Genomic DNA, 17,116 nt, shown 5'->3' with positions numbered 1-17,116 from the left:
TACATTGTTTAGGGTCACAGAGCACTTCACACCTCCTATTGGTTCAGGCAGCACATAAAACGGAAATGTCATTACATTGGTTGAATTTGGTTAATCTTATCAAAGTCAGATGAGCAACCATAACAGTTTTTCAGAATTTGAAAAAGAACAATGCTACAGAAAGGACTGAAATAAGTGATTGTAAATATATAAAATCGCATCTCTAGTGATTCACACAAAAAATCTGGACTCTCCTTGAGCAGGAGTTGCACAGAATAACTGCATTCACAGACTCTTTCCCCATATGATCAACTAAGCCTGCAAGATGGCATCACAATTCATACTCATTACTGGACTGGACATCCAACCCACTTCCATCTTCATAAAGGGAAGAGATCGCACACAATACAGCTCATAATGAAGACTTCAATTTAAAGCCTGTGCACACACTCAGATTTGAATGCCTGACCTCAGCCCCTGTATGTACACCTAGAGACACAACGTGACCATTAACTCAAGACAGCTACCAGCTCAAGAAACCCTCTCATTGCTGTAGATGTTGTGCAGAAACCATACTCTTTAGCATGAATGCTCTCTCCTTGTCTACGAATATATATGCTGTGCATGCCCTTGTTCTCTATACCAGCTCCTGAGAGCTCGTTTTAGATGCCCATTTATTCCCATTTTTCTTTACAAGGCATAAAGCAGTAGGAATCAGGATCAGAGTGCTCTCTATTGTAATACTAAAGGGTTTTTTTAAATCGCAGTTAATATACCATATAGCAGGCACGAAGTTATACTGTAATTACAATTCAACAAGTTCATTTAGGTACTATTTAGGTATGAACCTTGCACATACGATTTCCCATGCAAAAAAGCAGATTTTTTGCAAGATCACAACTGAATCACCTCCACATAGACAATGACACGACCAACACAAATGACTGGCACCCTCCAGTAACAGGCAAAACATACTGTTGCTTCAGCAGGCCAAGGGATATTTGGAAGAATGTTCTTAGATTCTGATTACAGTCATATTAATAAAAACAAAACACAAAGCCCTTCTTCAACAATTTTGTAAAGGTGCCAGCTCTGCTGCTACAACATTCTCGCAATTTCCCAAGACATTTACAGTGTCGGCAAACATTCCAAATGCTCCTCAGCATTCCCTTGACAAGCTGTAACTGAGCCCTGCCAGCACACAGATTCTTCTAGGTGACCTGCTACTGGAACAAACTCATATCTGTTGGTTTTCCATACCAGAAGCTGCAGTCTGCATCAGTGTAGCTTCTCCTGCTTGATGCTGGAGAAAGACACAGTTTATGCTACTGCATTTTAGTGGTATTACCTACCTATACTTAAAACCACAGGGCAAACTAGCTCAGCTCCTCTGATTTCAGGAGACCAATAGGTCCTAACTTATGGCTGCCGACCTGCACAGATGCAGGTAACTGCATTAAATGTTGAGCTCTCCAAAGGCTGAGACCAGGCAAATCCCCAGCACAACTGCTGTGGATCACAGCCAACTTCAAAAATGCAAAACTCTTTCAACCGAAGGGAATGTAACCAAGTGATCTGACTTTCTTACCACACAAGTGACTGCATCTACTCAGACAAATCAATCTTTCATTACGCCATTCACATGACCTATCAGATGAAGTGGCTGATTTCTGAGTCACTCAGCTTCCTAGAAGCCACGCTGGCACATCTCTTTGTTCAAGAAAGTTCATTCCATAAATGAACTCTATCATGAAGACCAAACAATGTTGAAAACATCATTTACTCTAAGACTTTTGCAAGCTTTTAGTTAAAGAGATAGTCACCTTAAAACACATGCAATCGAAATATTAATCCTTTTCTTTCAAGATACTGCATCTACCCAATGTTCCCTACTTGCTTTGGTTTTTCTAGGATCACATTATCCTATTCCATTTTCTTTTTTCCTACTTTGTGAGAAGAACTAATAAAAACATCCAGGAAACCAGAATAATGAACCAAAGTGCTGTCATGCATACAAAACAAGTATTTTCTTCACTCCTTCATATCCGTCTACAAAGAGGATAAGAAAAGAAGAATTATAGCAAAAAGACAAGAACATGGAAAATATGGAAAGATCAGAAGGTCTCAAAGACACTGGCCCTGCATTTGACTAAGCCCAAGTCAGTACAGAACCTCGTTGCTATTTGAAGGGGTGTGCATACATACGCTTTCACACAGGGCAATCTGCAAGAGAGTGGAAAAACAAGAGAGCAATCAAAAAAGAATACAAAGTGAGGCTAAGCATCAGGGGAGAAAAGGAGAAAGAGCAAAAATGCTGAGCAGGGAAGTCAGAGTTGGCAATATGAATTCCGTGCATGATGACGTAGTCAGTGATATTTTCAGTGGTAATATTAACTTCAAGGCAAAAAAACCCACACCACCCAGTACTGGAGAAAATAGCAATTTTAATCAGTCTCTTTTAACAAGAAAAAATTGAAATTTCCACCATCCATAGACTAAGAAAATGCCCCATCAGATGAGCAGCTGAACACCTTAAACAGTGCTGGAACAGAAAGACTTCCTGCCACATGTAGTTAAGAGCGAAGCAGGTATGTGCACATTTGAGCAAAGTGTATCAGCTACATGACGAAACTTCAGGTCCTACTCAGACTAAAGTAAACACAAAAATTTTCTACAGTAGCAGTTCTAGGTGCAACAGCACCTCAAAGTCCTGATCAGCATGAGAAACGTGCTTCTTGGAGAAACACACTGCCCGTAAGATTCGCACATACACAATTCTGGTTTGCTTGGGTGGTTTTTTTGTTGGTTTGCTGGGTTTTTTTTTTTAAACACGAGGCCAATGTGTTGACACCATGATGTGTCCAACTTATCTGCAAGTCAATCACCTCTCTTTCTGGAAAGAGTCCCAACTTCCACAGTGCTTTAAGGTAAGTATTTTCAATGAGGAATCACAAGGTTACAAAGTACCAAGTCTCTTGTTACAAGGCTCTGTTAGTTTCACGATGCTAGGTTACACATCTGGTATGTTTAAAGGTAAATGATTATGCAGCTTATAAATTTGCATTGAAAGCGTTTCCTTGGTAGAGTGCATATAGCATTCTTTGCCTTATCTTGGGCACTCCAGATGCTGGCTTCAATTCCAGTGCAATTCTTGTGACTGATGTGGCATCAGTCATGGGGACACTGTTAGAAAGACTGGGGCATACATTAATGTGAGACATCTCTGCACAGACCAAGGTCTAAGAACATCCACCGTTGAGAACTACCGTCTCATTTCTGGAACTGTTCCATTTCTGAAAGGGCTAATCATTTTTTTCTGAAAGCCACCTTACAATCCTTTGTAAAACATCACTAAGTTACAGTGAAGACTTACTGTAACAACAAAAGCTTGTGAACACATCTATTTAGAGACATTAGCGTTATCATTGAGGTTTGTACATAGAAAGGTATATCCACTGGGAGAAAGCAAAAGATTTGCAAGTTCGGTACAGTAGCTGAACAGCAGAATACCTATGGAGGAATGGAGAGAGACAAGAGATATGATACTGGGAGAAACAGAATTCTGGTATGGGGACACAATGGGAGAGACGCCTCTGGGGAAACGCTTCCTGTCCGGGACCAGAATGGACTTCTTGTTCCTGAGAGGAAAAATAAAACCCAATGATTTACTCAACAGGCTGACGATCATGTTGAAGAGGAAATTCAGTTAGCCATTTTGAGGACAGCAGCTTTGTTCAAGTGAAGAAGACAGAAAACTGATTATAGGAATTAAAAAGAACCATAGCAAAGAGTGTCCACCCATCAGCTATAAAGGCAAAGAAGAGAGAGAAGACAGGGCCTTGGTCAAACGAAGTGTCAATGGGGATTGAAGGGATGGGAGAAGCAGCAACAAGTGTGGCAAGAGAGGTGTACCATAAGCCTGCATAACTGAGATTAACAAAGAGGAAGCAAGATGGGGATAAGGCCAGCGATAAGGAGGGAAATGAAAAAGGGAAATGAAATTTTCATAGTAAGAGGTACAGTAAAAGTATCTGCTTACAAGTTTTTGTATGATCCATGTCAATAAGCTGCAGCAGTGCTGACAGCCTCTGCATGAAGGCACTGGCACTGTTACCTAGTGGTTCTTGTGACTTCCCTCTATTCTCAGCATTGTGCAAGCATATATGCATTCATATCTTTCCTGGCCCTGCCCTTCTCACTTCCTCTTTTCACTAAGATCTCCTTGCTCTTCTTCCAACAAAACTGCTATGCCCATTCAACTTCCAGTGCTGGAAGTCCTCTGGCAGTGAAGAATATGCTGGTTTATCACAAGGTCTTACCAAAGGTAAACACTGTAGATAAAGGGGCTGAAGGATCTTAAAGAATAGCTAAAAACCATTTCCACTCTTGGGTGAACTAGGGAATTCACTCCTTACTGAGCTGGCTGCTCCCAAGAAGACCGTGTAGGATGAAGCAGTAAAGGCAATACAAGGAGCAAATTAATTAAGCACTGTCCCTTAAAGCAGCTGATTTAAGACCAAACTAGAATATTTCTGAAGAGCTGAAAACTCAGTCAATACTACTTCTTTTGTAGTCTTGCTATTCTGACAAAACTGTTGCTCTAAATTGCCTGTGAAAAAAAGTCCTGTGCCACATACCTAGCTATCTGCAGCCAGTTGCTGGAATGTCTTCAGGATTTTCACAGCACTCCGTAGCCAGCTCTGGCAGGACAACAGCAAAGCACACACACACACACCCCTCAGTGCCAGCCCAGGGCTAGTGGAGTCCCTGTTGCCATAGTCTTCTGTCCATAGTGTTCAAAATGCAATTACTCTTAGAGAGGTGGCCGTATGAAAATAGTGCTCCATTTAATATGAAAATCGTGCCCTCTATGTCTCCAAGTCCGATTTGTTTCCTGAGAATAGCTATTTCACAGTGCCAGCTGCCCCACTGCAGAGTTATTACAGCAAGATGAGAACTGGGCCCTTTGCCATGCTTTTTCATTAATAATGGTAATCTAGATTCAATCAGACCAGTCTAAACTCAAATTTTTACTATCGCCGGGAGAGACAGGAGACACTGCCGAAGTCCCAGTGGGAGACAGAGTCAACTGCTGGCGCCAGCAGCACACTGGCGGGGAGGAAGCCCACCCTCCCGCCACGCCGCGGGGCACCGGCTCTGCCCAGGCAAACCGCTCCCCCCTCCCGCCCTTTCAGCTCCTTTCGCGCTAAGTGAGCAAAGCGCCGAGGCCTAAGCGACACCTTCACGGACACGGACCTTCAGCCAGGGTTACGGCAAGTAAATGGCTTTTTTTTTTTTTTTTTGCTGTTTTATTCGTCTCTGAAGGGACAGGCGAGGCGGGCGCGGGCTCCGCGGCAGGGAAGCGATGCCTTCCACCGGCGCCTCCCGCCCGCCTGCGGGGCGCTCCCGCCCACCTCCGCCGCCCGTCGGGACCTCGCCACCCTTCCCCAACGGCCTTCCGGAAAACCACATCACCGGCCAGCCTCTGTGACAGTATTTATTCCTGCTAGCGTTGCCGTATTTTGGGTGAAGGCGCCGTTTCCCTGGCCGAGGAGCCGCGGGGGCACTGCTGTCCGTCCCGGCCGGCGGCCCAGCCCCGCTCCTCACTCTGCCCAAACCCGGCTGCCAGACGGCAACCTCCTCCCCGGGGGCGGGAGGGGCCCCCGCTGAAGAAACACGAAAAAGTCCCAAAATTTTCAATTCAGGAGGGTGAGAAGTTGACCAAGAGGCAGACGCCAGCGGGACCCGCCGGGGCGCAGCCCTTCCCTTTCCCCCTCGCAGCCTTTCACGCGGCAACAGAGGCACTTTGGTTTACGAAAAGCAGAAACTCCGATTTAGACCCTCCAACCCTCTCCCGGCGGCAGGCGCTGACCTGCCGCCTAATGCCTCTCCGCGCCGACCACCCCTCATGACACGGCAGCCGCCCGCCCCCCCCAACCCCCCAGCCGCCGGGAGCGGATGGCGAGCGAGGCGGGCAGCGGCCCGGCCACCCACCCCTGGCCCTCCCCCTGCCCGCACTCACCGCGGCGGCGAAGGGACGGAGGCGAGGGGAGGAGCGGGGCGGCCGCCGGCCCACGGATGCTTGCCCCCACCCCGTCCCGCCGGGCAGGAGCTCCTGCCCCACACGCGGTCTCTCCGCCCCGGCGGGACGCGGCTCCTCCCCCCGCAGGCACGGCTGAAGGCCTCTTCTCCTTCACCACCACCACCTTTCCCTCCCCACACAGGCATGGTGGAGGGCCTCCTCCTCTCACAGAGGTGCCGGAGGTCCCACCTGGGGGAAAGGAGGCCTTCCCCCGGCCCTCAGGAACTCCCGCCATTTTCCTCAACAGGCGGCACTAAGTACGTTCTGTCAATTCCCCCTAAGGAAGCTGTCAGGATACTATTTTGTGTTTTCTTCTTGCAAGAGTAAAATACCCATTTAAAAGTGCAAAAGCCCAAAGGAGCACGGTAAGGGTGAAGCAAAAGAAGCAGTGCTGGTATCGAGGAGTGTGTTCATACATAGTTTTGCCCTCCATACTGAAACTATATCCATTAAAAAATAACCAATGGAAGTTTCAGTTAAATTTCCATGTCATCAGCTTTTGCTTACATAAGCAACACTGATATTCTTGAAGCACGCATTGAACAGACAGGAGAGAGGTTTTGTAATGGCAGTTTTATTTACTCAGTTTCAGACTAGACAATGCTAATACAGAAAGCACCATGTTTTCCTGGAGTCACGGTGCCCAACTCTGGAAACGGGCATATGACATCAAGACAGCACCTATACATCCCTGGCAGAAGTTTACAGAAAAGTTTTATGCAGAGAAGACATGGTAAGTCTGTTACTTTGTCATTTGTTTATCTAAGCCGTCATACAGAAGATAAGCCAAAGTTTGGTTGTTTGACATCTTCCAGGTTGTTGATTTTTCCTTGTCCCCCACAGACTAACTACAGGGGTTGCCAAGTACCAAGAAGATAAGTACTCTAAACCTTACAAGAGCTTCCAGTTTTGCAGATTGTCAAAGCTGTGGAAAAAGGGGAAAAAAAAAAAAAGAGGCCAAGTCTGTTCATCTGGAGTTTAATAGAGAAACAAAACCATGAAACAAATGCGCTAGGACTCACAGAAGACATCTTGATTTCACTGGACATGAGACCAAGGACTAGATAAGCAACAAGCCACTCAAAAAGGTAATTTTAAAAACCTGGAATTATCTAACTAAAATGAATTCTTTCAAATTTGTTGGTTATACCTAACCAGTTCACCTACAATGATAACTTGACATAGGAAGGAGGAGGCCATCATGTTTTGAATGAGATCCTTTGCTGAATGTTGTCTTCAGGCCTGGGTTGCCTTTTGGACTAACACTTAAAAACATGGAGATAGTTAAAAAAAGTACTATTTTTCTTTCTTTGTTAACTATATAAACAGAAACAGGAACTCCATAGCTTCAGATAGGTTGGACTTTAAACCATTAAGAGAAGCAGCAGAGGAAAAAGTTTATTCTTGATTTAGAGTTTTGGGTCTACCTTGCATCTAACAAATGTTTGAAATTCTTGATAATTGTGTATACAACATTTAAGAACAACGGGCCTGATCCTGCAGCCCTTATTCCTCAGAAGGCAACAAATGCCAATACTCATCAAGATGGCCTTTTTCTTTTAAAAAGGTCAGTAAACAGGACACAAAGCACAAATTTGCATGCAGCACTGCATGACAATTACAGAAAGATAATTTCTAAATCTGCAAAAACTTCAGCAGGTACTCAAGCTACACATACAAAGCGAAGAAGTTACCAATGTTGGTGTGTCTTCAGACTGCAAATTATTTCTAATGGCTTACTGTGGATGCATAGCAAACTCATCTTTTCTTGATAAATAAAGAAACTGCTGATCAGCACAGTGAGGAGAGGTATCTAAGTCAAGGTGAATGGCCAAGAAAGTGCAGAGATAGTCTACGCAGAATTTATTTTCTTTGTTTCAATAGCAGCTTCAATCTCTTCCATGATCAGCACCGGCCCTGCATAGTTATTGGTTTCAATAGCTTCTAATTTCTTCTGATAGTCAGTTGGCAAGCCATTCTGTTTTGCGCCCATGCAGATAACCTATAATCAAAAGCGGGGGGAAAGCCTTCAATAACAGTGTTAGGAAGGACAGACCTCTCCAAACATTTACTTGTACAGGAAGAACCACTTAAGGTAATGAGAATTAACCCCAAATAATGCTATTTGTACCTAAAAATAGCCAAAGGCTTCTGGAAGACCACTGAAGACCTTAACAGCATCAACCAAATCAGTCTGAAAAGGCTTGTAACGTCCAAGGCATACCTCAAATTCTGAAATGTTATTAACGTGCACAAGACTGCACAATTAAGCTGTCATTCATTTACTCCATTCTTTCTTCCAGCGAAGATGAGAACTACTTTTTATGCCTTTAGCCAGCCTTAGTGTCACATCAGAGTGAGAAGCAGCGTATAGTATTTGAAGTTACTTTTAAAACTAAGCTGTTCAAATGCAAACATGACAGTGAGTACCTAGATAGGTTACAGGAGTAATAGAAACAGATTCTTAGCTTAGTGAAAAAGCACAGATTCCTTATAGTTTGTCACTGCAGCTTCCTTCTACATACAAAATAAACTTAAGTATTGGTGCAAGAGAAAAGAAGTGACAGTGAGTGGAAAAGAGGCGGCTGTAGGAGCCAAGGCTTGAAAGAGACACCAGCAAGCTCCCATATAGAAAAGAATAGATAAATACACAGATTTAAAAAGCTGACACTATTGTAAATATTCTTTCATGTGTTCAACAGCCAGGAAATTCAAGGATGAGGGCTTAGAAAGGATGAACTTTGCCACAAAAAGTACACAACAGTAGATGGATGTAGATCACTGTATGCAGATGCAATCACCTGTACTAAATTTGTAGCCTTCCTGCCTGTTTAACTTAAATAAAAGCTGGGGACAGGGAAGAAGAAGAGAATTAACAACTGACCACGACAACAGCAGGAAGGAATATTTAGCTAGATAAAGTTGCCAATATTGGAAGTCTGCTCTTACAGCAGACCAGTGAGAGCTGACGCAGAGCAGCAGACTATGTATTAACTACCTGAAAGACCCTGAAGATCTGTCTTGACAGGAAGCAGGAAGGAGGTTTGTGAAGTAGCAGAGCCTGCTTCCTAAGCAAGCTTTCTCTTCAGAAGTCCTGCAGCAGCTGGCCTTAGCTATGGCTCGTGGAAGCCGATTCATAGCAGCAAGTTCCTCAGTTAAGAGAAGGCAGCACACTTAGGAACTAACAAGCTCAAGCCCCATTTCTTTGCTTTCAGCAGAAAAAGTCAACATGTTACAGTGACGTCTGTCTGCAATTGCTAATAGCTGCACAATTCCAGACATGCAGTCATGCCACCCGAGGCTAGGCGCGCATCAGATCTCACAAGCTAAGCAGGTCAGGCCTGCTGCATGACTAGATCATGTGTCTATTAGAGCGTCAGTGTGTTGCAGAACAGTGCGAAACACTTCTGCCTTGCCAGCCATTGAGTGAGAACCCTGCAGTGCTCTGCAATGTTGATGGAAGTCCTGTGTTATACTGATGATGCATCTGGTAAAAGGAGGCAGATGGACTCCTGTATTAAATGATAGTAAGATACCTCATAAGACAGTAAGGATAATCCGAGTCCTTGAGGCTACAAGCCAGGTGCCGTATTCTCCACACAGAAATTTCCCTCTGTCCTTTTAGTGGAGTACATTAATTTTTCAAACACAGAATTGCTGCATATATGTAAACAACATCCTTCAGAAATCCTTGTGTCAGTCATAACTAATTCATGAGTTAAACAAAGGCTTCACATAAGGCATAACTAAGCCAAAACTCCCCCTGATTTAGCAGGCCTTTAAGAGCTAGCACTCTTCTGTGAGCATCATTACACTATTACATTGCACAAGGATTAAGTTATACCTTACATTTGAGTTACTCGTGCCTTCCATCCACTGTAAATAAAGTACTTATGTAATAGGAGAGAAGTACTGCATTATGTATTTCTCTTCATTCTCTCAAATCACAGTGATGCAACACCTACCTTTTTATACTGAGGAGAAGGAGGACCACGGACATAGTCCTTCATCTGGTAGCTTCGACAGGTCAGTACCTTTCCTGCTTCAGTGTGGACATTAACTTCTATTGGAACATAAATGCCATCTTCAACTCCCTCTTGCCTGTAAAGGACATATGTTCTTTTCATGCCAAATAACTGATGCATCTTTCAAACAAACTGTGCAATTAAACATGTGCATTTATTATAACAGAATTCAAGGCAGGACATGGCCTGTGCTGTTAACAGACTTAAAGAAAAACAAATACAGCAAAACATATTTCATCACTTTTTGTGCAAACTTGTTTCATATCCAAAAATAAGTTTCTAAAGAAGCAGCAGCATTCACTTTTATCATTTCAGCTCTGTAAGAAAGAGGACTAGTGGTTAACTTGCAAAGTTAGAGAGAGAATACTCCTTGTGAATTAATTACTGTGCAAGTCTGGTAATCTACAAGAGAAACACAACCAAGATTATCAGAATTAATAAGCCAGGCACACATCATTCATTATCTTCTGCTCAGATAATGAATCCTATGCAAAGTTTTCTCTTGCCCATTGTGTTACATTTGAATAAGGGGAAACTCGCACAACTCTTGCAATGTACATTCCAATGAATAATCCAAGACACCCTTTAATGTGCACAAGACATGTGCAGCACCAATGAGCTAGATCAGAGCAAAACCCATTTTGTTATTTTTTTTATGAGCAAAATCATGCTGTCTTAGGAAAATAAAACTAAATTCAAAACCAAGGCTACCTGTTGCCTTTAACCATTAGCATTTAGCCACCAATAAAAGTCTGAGGAAATAGTGAGAATTAAACAAGAAGCTTAAACAATACATGACAGACTTCATAGCACAATTAAATTGAGATGTGCTTTAGATACAAGTGACACCATGGGTTTTAATGCTGCTTGTCAAAATGTCATTCACAACTTATGTTTCTTTCAAAGACTTACTACACTACCATTTCAAATTATTTAACGTATATAACACACAGGCCATGTTATGCGAGTAACTAGGTTAAGTGCAAGTAGAGACTGGAAGCTAACAGCAGATTCAAGGCCAACAGACTGCAAAATAAGTCACATGGGTGTGTGAGAGCAAGAAAAATGTTACAGTTAAGTAACATCCATTGCTAGGATATATGAGGAAGAGTCATGATTTAGTCTGTAATTTACAGATTTGTGAAGTACAGAGGACAAAAAAATCTGACATGAGTTCATGAGACAGCACCAAAATGCATTTGAAGCCAAAAAGTTCAGCCATTTAAGCAAAAGATTCCCTTCCCATATTTGTTTCTGTATATTACACTGTTTTACTAGTATTTTAGCTAACAATATGCCGCATCAATTACACATTCACTCCTCTGCTTCTGGGTAACAAAGCACAGACTTCTTTATCCAGATTGGGGGTGGGGGATTTTTTTTTCTTGATACACGGAAATTCCGGGAAGTAACTTCACTGAGAACTTCCAAATATATCTGCTTGCACATGGCCAAAGAAGCCCAAGATCTTCAGCAGGAACACATGCAAGCTCTTTCAAGTTGCTTAGGAGCAATCCTTAGAAGAACATTATCAACTATCATTACCAAAGCCAAGAAGGCATCCTGTTTCCTTTCATTTCCAGTCCACCTTCATGGCATCAATGAGGCAACTGAGAAAAAGCAATCTTCAATGCTATTGTCCCTCCTGCAGTTTTTGGTGACAGTATAGCACTCAAGTCTCTAGCATCTTAGCCAGCATTAAGTTTATCCCTTGTCAAACAAATGCCAGGGATCTGCAATTCTATAGTATGTAAACAACACTTCTAGAAGTTAAAATACAAAATGCTGTCCCCACAGGGGGAACACAGTGTTACTATCAAAGCAGATGCTGCCAGACAGCTTCCTTATACTTCTGAAGTTTACACTTTAGGAAAGCATGGTAAATCAGGAGGTTTCAGTAAAGGTCAGCAGAAGGGGGACCAGGAGGTAAGTGCTAGTGTAAGCAACAGAGGAGGAACTGAGGAGATAATAAAGCAGGGACATGTGAAGCTCTCCCAGCCGGAAGCATACCAGCTAGATGTCCTCCTGCCTGGAACTAACACTCCTAACCAGGACTTAAGAGTGCTGAGAGTGCCCATTCCCATGATGAGCTGCCTAAGTTGGGCAACAGTTTCTGTTGTATTTCAGGTTAACTGTAGGCAATGAAAAGCAAGTTGGAATTTCAAGATTCACGGCCAAGGTTATAAGGACGTGTCGACACAGCACAGTGCAGCCGTAACCAAAATTGCAACAGTACCAGAGGCAGGAGAACTGTATTAATGTCATGCTTTCAGTGGGCTTAATGTGCCCTGCTTCCTTAGCCTCAGTAGCCCAGATTTCTACTGGAATTAATTGACACTGATGAACTACTCTGAACAAATGATCCTTGTGTACCAGGAGCACCATCCTGTGCAGGTGCATCCTGAAAGCTGCAATAAACACATGACAGCAGCCAAAGTTTTGCAGATTAAGTTCTAAGCCCTGCCTTAGACCCTGCAAGAAGTTATGCTACTCCTTGACTTGTCTACTCAGATGGTCCTCCAGAGTTCAGCCTGGTAACGACTTGCTCAGGTTGCCTTAATTATCAGGCACAGGTGGAATATTCTGCACCATGCATTGTAATGGTGCAGGCAGCCTCTCCCATTCAAAGGGAAAAAGCCACTCCGGCTCCCTGCTTGGATCTACCTCAAGTTCACAAAAGTTCGAATCCTTAGAAGTCTTGCAAAATACCTTCCTCAAAAAGTCCCTTTTCTTGTATTAAGTATCTTCTGTTCTGCAAAGTCTTGTCCTCATCCCTTCCTTTTCCACTACAACTGGAGTTTACAGATATATAGAGACAGAAATTGATGCCAGTCTCAAAGGAAACTCTCCCTAAAGCAATGGGAACAGCATCTCAGGACAAATAGAGTTTAGAGTAATTTAAGGGACAGGACACTGAGAGGACAGGGATTTAAAAAAAAAAGGAGCCTGACCAATGTATCAGCTCCAAATCAAGGTCCACAACTTATTAAAATACCACTAAGTAGCTTGAAAACAAAGCCATTTTTATCACAAATGTGTTACAAGTCAATACATGTACTGTGAAGTGAAATTCATATATTAAAATCCTAAGCACCTTCTTGGTTTCAACACCAAAGCTTCCACACAACTCTTTACCAAAAATTAACTACTACTTTTCAATTGCTCTCTAAAATAGTAGAAGACAGCAAAAGTTAAGTCACCTACTTATCCAGTGAACTTAAATTGCTAGCGTTCATTTTCCACACTATTCCCCATACTTCGTCTCCAGGGCTCTGAACAATGGTAGCTGTACCTCCATGCCAGACAGAACTTGTCCTGCCTTGATGATGGCCAAACTCGAGCTTAAAATCCTGCAAATGAAACCAATGCAGAGAATCAGTTTCCACTCCAGATAAGGGCTGTTGGCTATTCTTGACAGGAAAGGGGCAGCTAAAGGAGAGTCTACAAGTAGTTAGTTGGAGCCATAGAAGGAGGAATGGACAGGCGGGATCTGATCCAGCTCCCATCTTACGAGGGGCTGAAGTCAGCCTTTTCCACCTCCACATTAGAAACAGCAGCCTTGGGACAAAGGGAAGAGAGGTCTGGCAGAGAGCACTACTGATGTCTGCGGAAACCTGGATCAACACCCAAACCTCTTAGTAGTCTGGCCTGAACATTAACTAACAATTTCTAGTGGTGAGAAGAAAGCGAAGGTAGCCCTTGTTCAAGAGTAGCACACATACCCAATTCTGCAGTAAACACAGCAGTGCTGGAGAAATATCTGCTTGACTTTTGTCCAAGTTGGCAGCAACAGGACTGCTGATGCTCCCCGTCAATCTGAAGGGCCCTTGGCTGAGGTGTGCCATGAAGGAGGGACCCAGCTACTGCCTTCCTCTCATTCCTCAAAAGACATGCCTACCAGGTGCCCATTCCTTTGCAGCTTTTGGTGCTGTTGTAAGACTTAAGTGCTACCATGCAGGGACCAGGAAGACAGTAGGGGTAAAGAAGTCTACAAGATGGTGAGCTTTGTTTTGTTTTGTGCCATCTTGTCACTCAACCGCAATGTTCTTCGGTATTTTTAAGCCAAGGCATATGCTTCTTGGAGTGAGCTTATTCAGGTTTTTGCAAGTTGAAACGTTCATTTAGAAATCAAGTATCTCTCTTTCTTACAAGTAATATCAAGTATTACAGTATAGACAAAAGAGAATAACAGGTTCCTGCATTTTTCCAGTGTAATTTCCCACCTGACTGTAATATGCTCAGTTTCCTCTCCTATCTGTTAGTAAATTTGCGAATCCTTCCCTAACAACAGAAAAGGGAAAGAAAAAAAACCCCAAAACCCACACCAACAAACTTTAAGGAAGACTACCTGCTTAACCACAACATCAAAATCTTGCAAAACCAAAAAGGATTAAAAACAACAACAAAAATAAACCCCAAACTTATACAACCCCACAGCTTTGCTTATTTCTCATGATCACCCTCTTTAAGCTATAAGGTAATTTTGATTTGAAATATATATATGTGTACATATTAACGTTCGCTCTCTGAGACACACTACCTTCTTGTAATATGTCCTAACAGATATGGGGAAAAGGCTGCAGAAGTGGAGCAATTGGAGGCTTACACACAGAACAGCACTGATCAGAACATTGATCATTTTTTTTGTGTGTGTAAGTGCCAATCAGCAGCCTGGCAAAGCCACACTGTTTACTCCATCAATAGAGTCATCCTCCTTCCCCATAAAATGTCCCCCATTAAACTAATTTCACTAGGAAAAAGTTTACTTGGACACACTAGTCATCAATCACTCAACAAGCTGCTACAAAGTGGCTTTCAAGGTTCGGGTCACTGGATTCCCGTGTGAGGAGGACTCTGGACTAGACCCTGCAGACAGGCAAGCCCGAGTAATTTGCACACAAGTGAGTAGTCCAGTCAAGTTGCAGACTGAAGCTACAGATGTGGACACGTGCTTGCAGGGCAGCCCCAAGGAAATACTCCCATAGAGCCACGTACGTGCACAGCAGCCCCACAGAAAAAGAAAAAAGCACAGATTTTTATTTTATCCTTCCAGTTACATTTTCTTGGACCGGACCTGGACTGAATACCTGCAAGGTGGTGTGCGAAACCACCAGGTGCCACCCAAGAAGGGCGACAGAGACTGCACAGAAATAGCGTGGTTAGCTCCGGTTCTGGAGCAGGAAACCCCATGTTACACCACACGGGCAACCACAGCAGGCATTGCAGCGAAGAGGGACCAAACGCACTAGATACTCTCTTGGGTCAAGAGCTTGGTCTTTGGCCCTTCTTTTAAGTACCAGCGTAACACCCTTTCTGTGCTTGTTACCCATCCCATTCCTTACAGCTTTTGGCTGAAGATTAACAAAGCTTTAAGAAGTAGAACTGGAGGGAATTGGATGATAAACTAAAGTATTAAATTCAAAGCCCTGTGTTTACAGGCTGGTTTTCCTCTCTTTAAGCCAACGTAGAGCACTTAACAGAAATCAGTTCCAACCTTTGTGCGCTTCCCCGTTCCCAAGCATCAGTGATTTTCCAGCTTGAAGCAAGGGAGTGAAGCCACCCAGTGTTAGCGGGGCATGCAGCAGTGGGTCAGAGGCCGATTAGAAAAGCTAGCGCCTGACTGCCAGCTCCCAAACAGCTGACCTGCAGAGTGCCAAGGATGCTTTCTCTGTAACCTGAAAATCTACTGGAATCCCAGAGGGAAAGCTGAAGCGTAGGGCTTTCTTCTATTCAAATATAAGGGCATGATACTACTGCTTTCCTCCTCCCCTCCAAGGTCTGGCCTGGCAAGGTGCTGAGCTCTCAGCACGTTCAGCTCCTCAGTGGTATCTGTAAGCGCCTCACAACACCTTTACAGTTGCCAGGTTGATAGTCCCAACAGTCACTAAGTATCTGACTACAGAGAATTTATTAATGACAAGTTTTTGCCACTTCTTCATACATGCTAACAAGGATCACATGCTGCCAGTTACCCCAAGAGAACCTTCAAGTCGTCCTTAAGTGGCATCAATCGATGCTCTGCTCCTCCAAGGATCCTTCCAGCTGTACAGACCTGTACATCAACAGCTGAATGACCACGAGCTCATACTCCCAAGCCTACGTTAGAGCCAAGCTGAGGTACCAACATTTAACGGCCCCAGGCGGGGGCAGAACTGCCAGGGCACAGGAAGGTGTCGACCGCAGCCGTGCAGGACTGGGTGAAGGCTTGCATCCTGCCTGACACACTGCGCGGAGAGGGCTCCTCACCGGTCACCAGCGTGGCAGAGGGAGACGAGAAATTCTGATTTTGTAACGAAGCATCATCCTTTGGAAGCTGCCAGAAACTTGTCCCACAAACCCGACTGAGCACCTGTGGATCACGCTTTCAGGTTCACAGTTTTTGCCACACGTTACGCGTGGGGTGCCGCCTGGCAGCCTCACGGGCTTGGTTAAACCCGGCAAGATAAAACCCACAGCGGTGGGACTAACGCAAACGCTTCCTCGGCCGAGGGCAGCCCAGGCAGCAGGCGCGGCTGCCAGCAGCCCGAGGCGTCACGGCGCACGTTGCGACGTCAGGGCCGATGGGACCCCCACGCCTGAACGGCGCTGCCGTTACCGGCAGGAGCGACCAGGCGGCTGCAGCACCGGGCTGCGGGCAGCAGAGCCGGGCTCACGCAGCGGGCTCCCGCCGGCCCCCTCCCGCCGCCCGCCCCTCTCCCGCGCGCACCTGCAGGCGTGCCGGGGCGCAGAGCGCCGCCGAGGGGCTGCTCAGCAGCAGCCGCTCCCGCAGCAGGTTGCTGCCGTACGCGTAGTACAGGAAGCAGGTGCCGCCGCCCGGCTCCATCGGCCCGCACCCGGCCCGGCCTCGCCGCCGCTCTAACAGCCCCCTCCCGCCAGCCGCTGCCTGGGCGGGGCCGCCGCGCTGCGCCGCCCGCCATTGGCCGCCGCCTGCGCCCCCGCCCCCCCCCCCCCGCTACTTCCGCCGCCACGCGAGACCCAACGTGTAGCGGCGCAGTGACGTAGGAGCGGCGGGGCACGCCTTCCGTAGCAG

General features: G+C 44.9%; 1 protein-coding gene across 1 annotated transcript; it reads right to left on the bottom strand.

Moving 5' to 3' along the window:
- Nucleotides 1-7,699: 7,699 nt before the first annotated feature.
- On the bottom strand, nt 7,700-16,909 carry GGCT (gamma-glutamylcyclotransferase). Its single transcript, XM_086468223.1, has 4 exons — nt 16,793-16,909; nt 13,291-13,436; nt 10,027-10,162; nt 7,700-8,063 (listed from the first exon to the last, which is right to left on the bottom strand). Exons 1-4 carry the CDS (start codon nt 16,907-16,909, stop codon nt 7,914-7,916), a joined length of 549 nt encoding a protein of 182 aa, XP_086324349.1. The 3' UTR covers nt 7,700-7,913.
- Between the last annotated feature and the right edge of the window lie 207 nt (nt 16,910-17,116).

The sequence above is a fragment of the Leptosomus discolor genome, chromosome 7 (assembly GCF_034619465.1).
Source record: "Leptosomus discolor isolate bLepDis1 chromosome 7, bLepDis1.hap2, whole genome shotgun sequence".
Lineage (NCBI taxonomy): Eukaryota > Metazoa > Chordata > Aves > Leptosomiformes > Leptosomidae > Leptosomus > Leptosomus discolor.
This window is presented reverse-complemented; position numbering and strand designations above follow the sequence as displayed.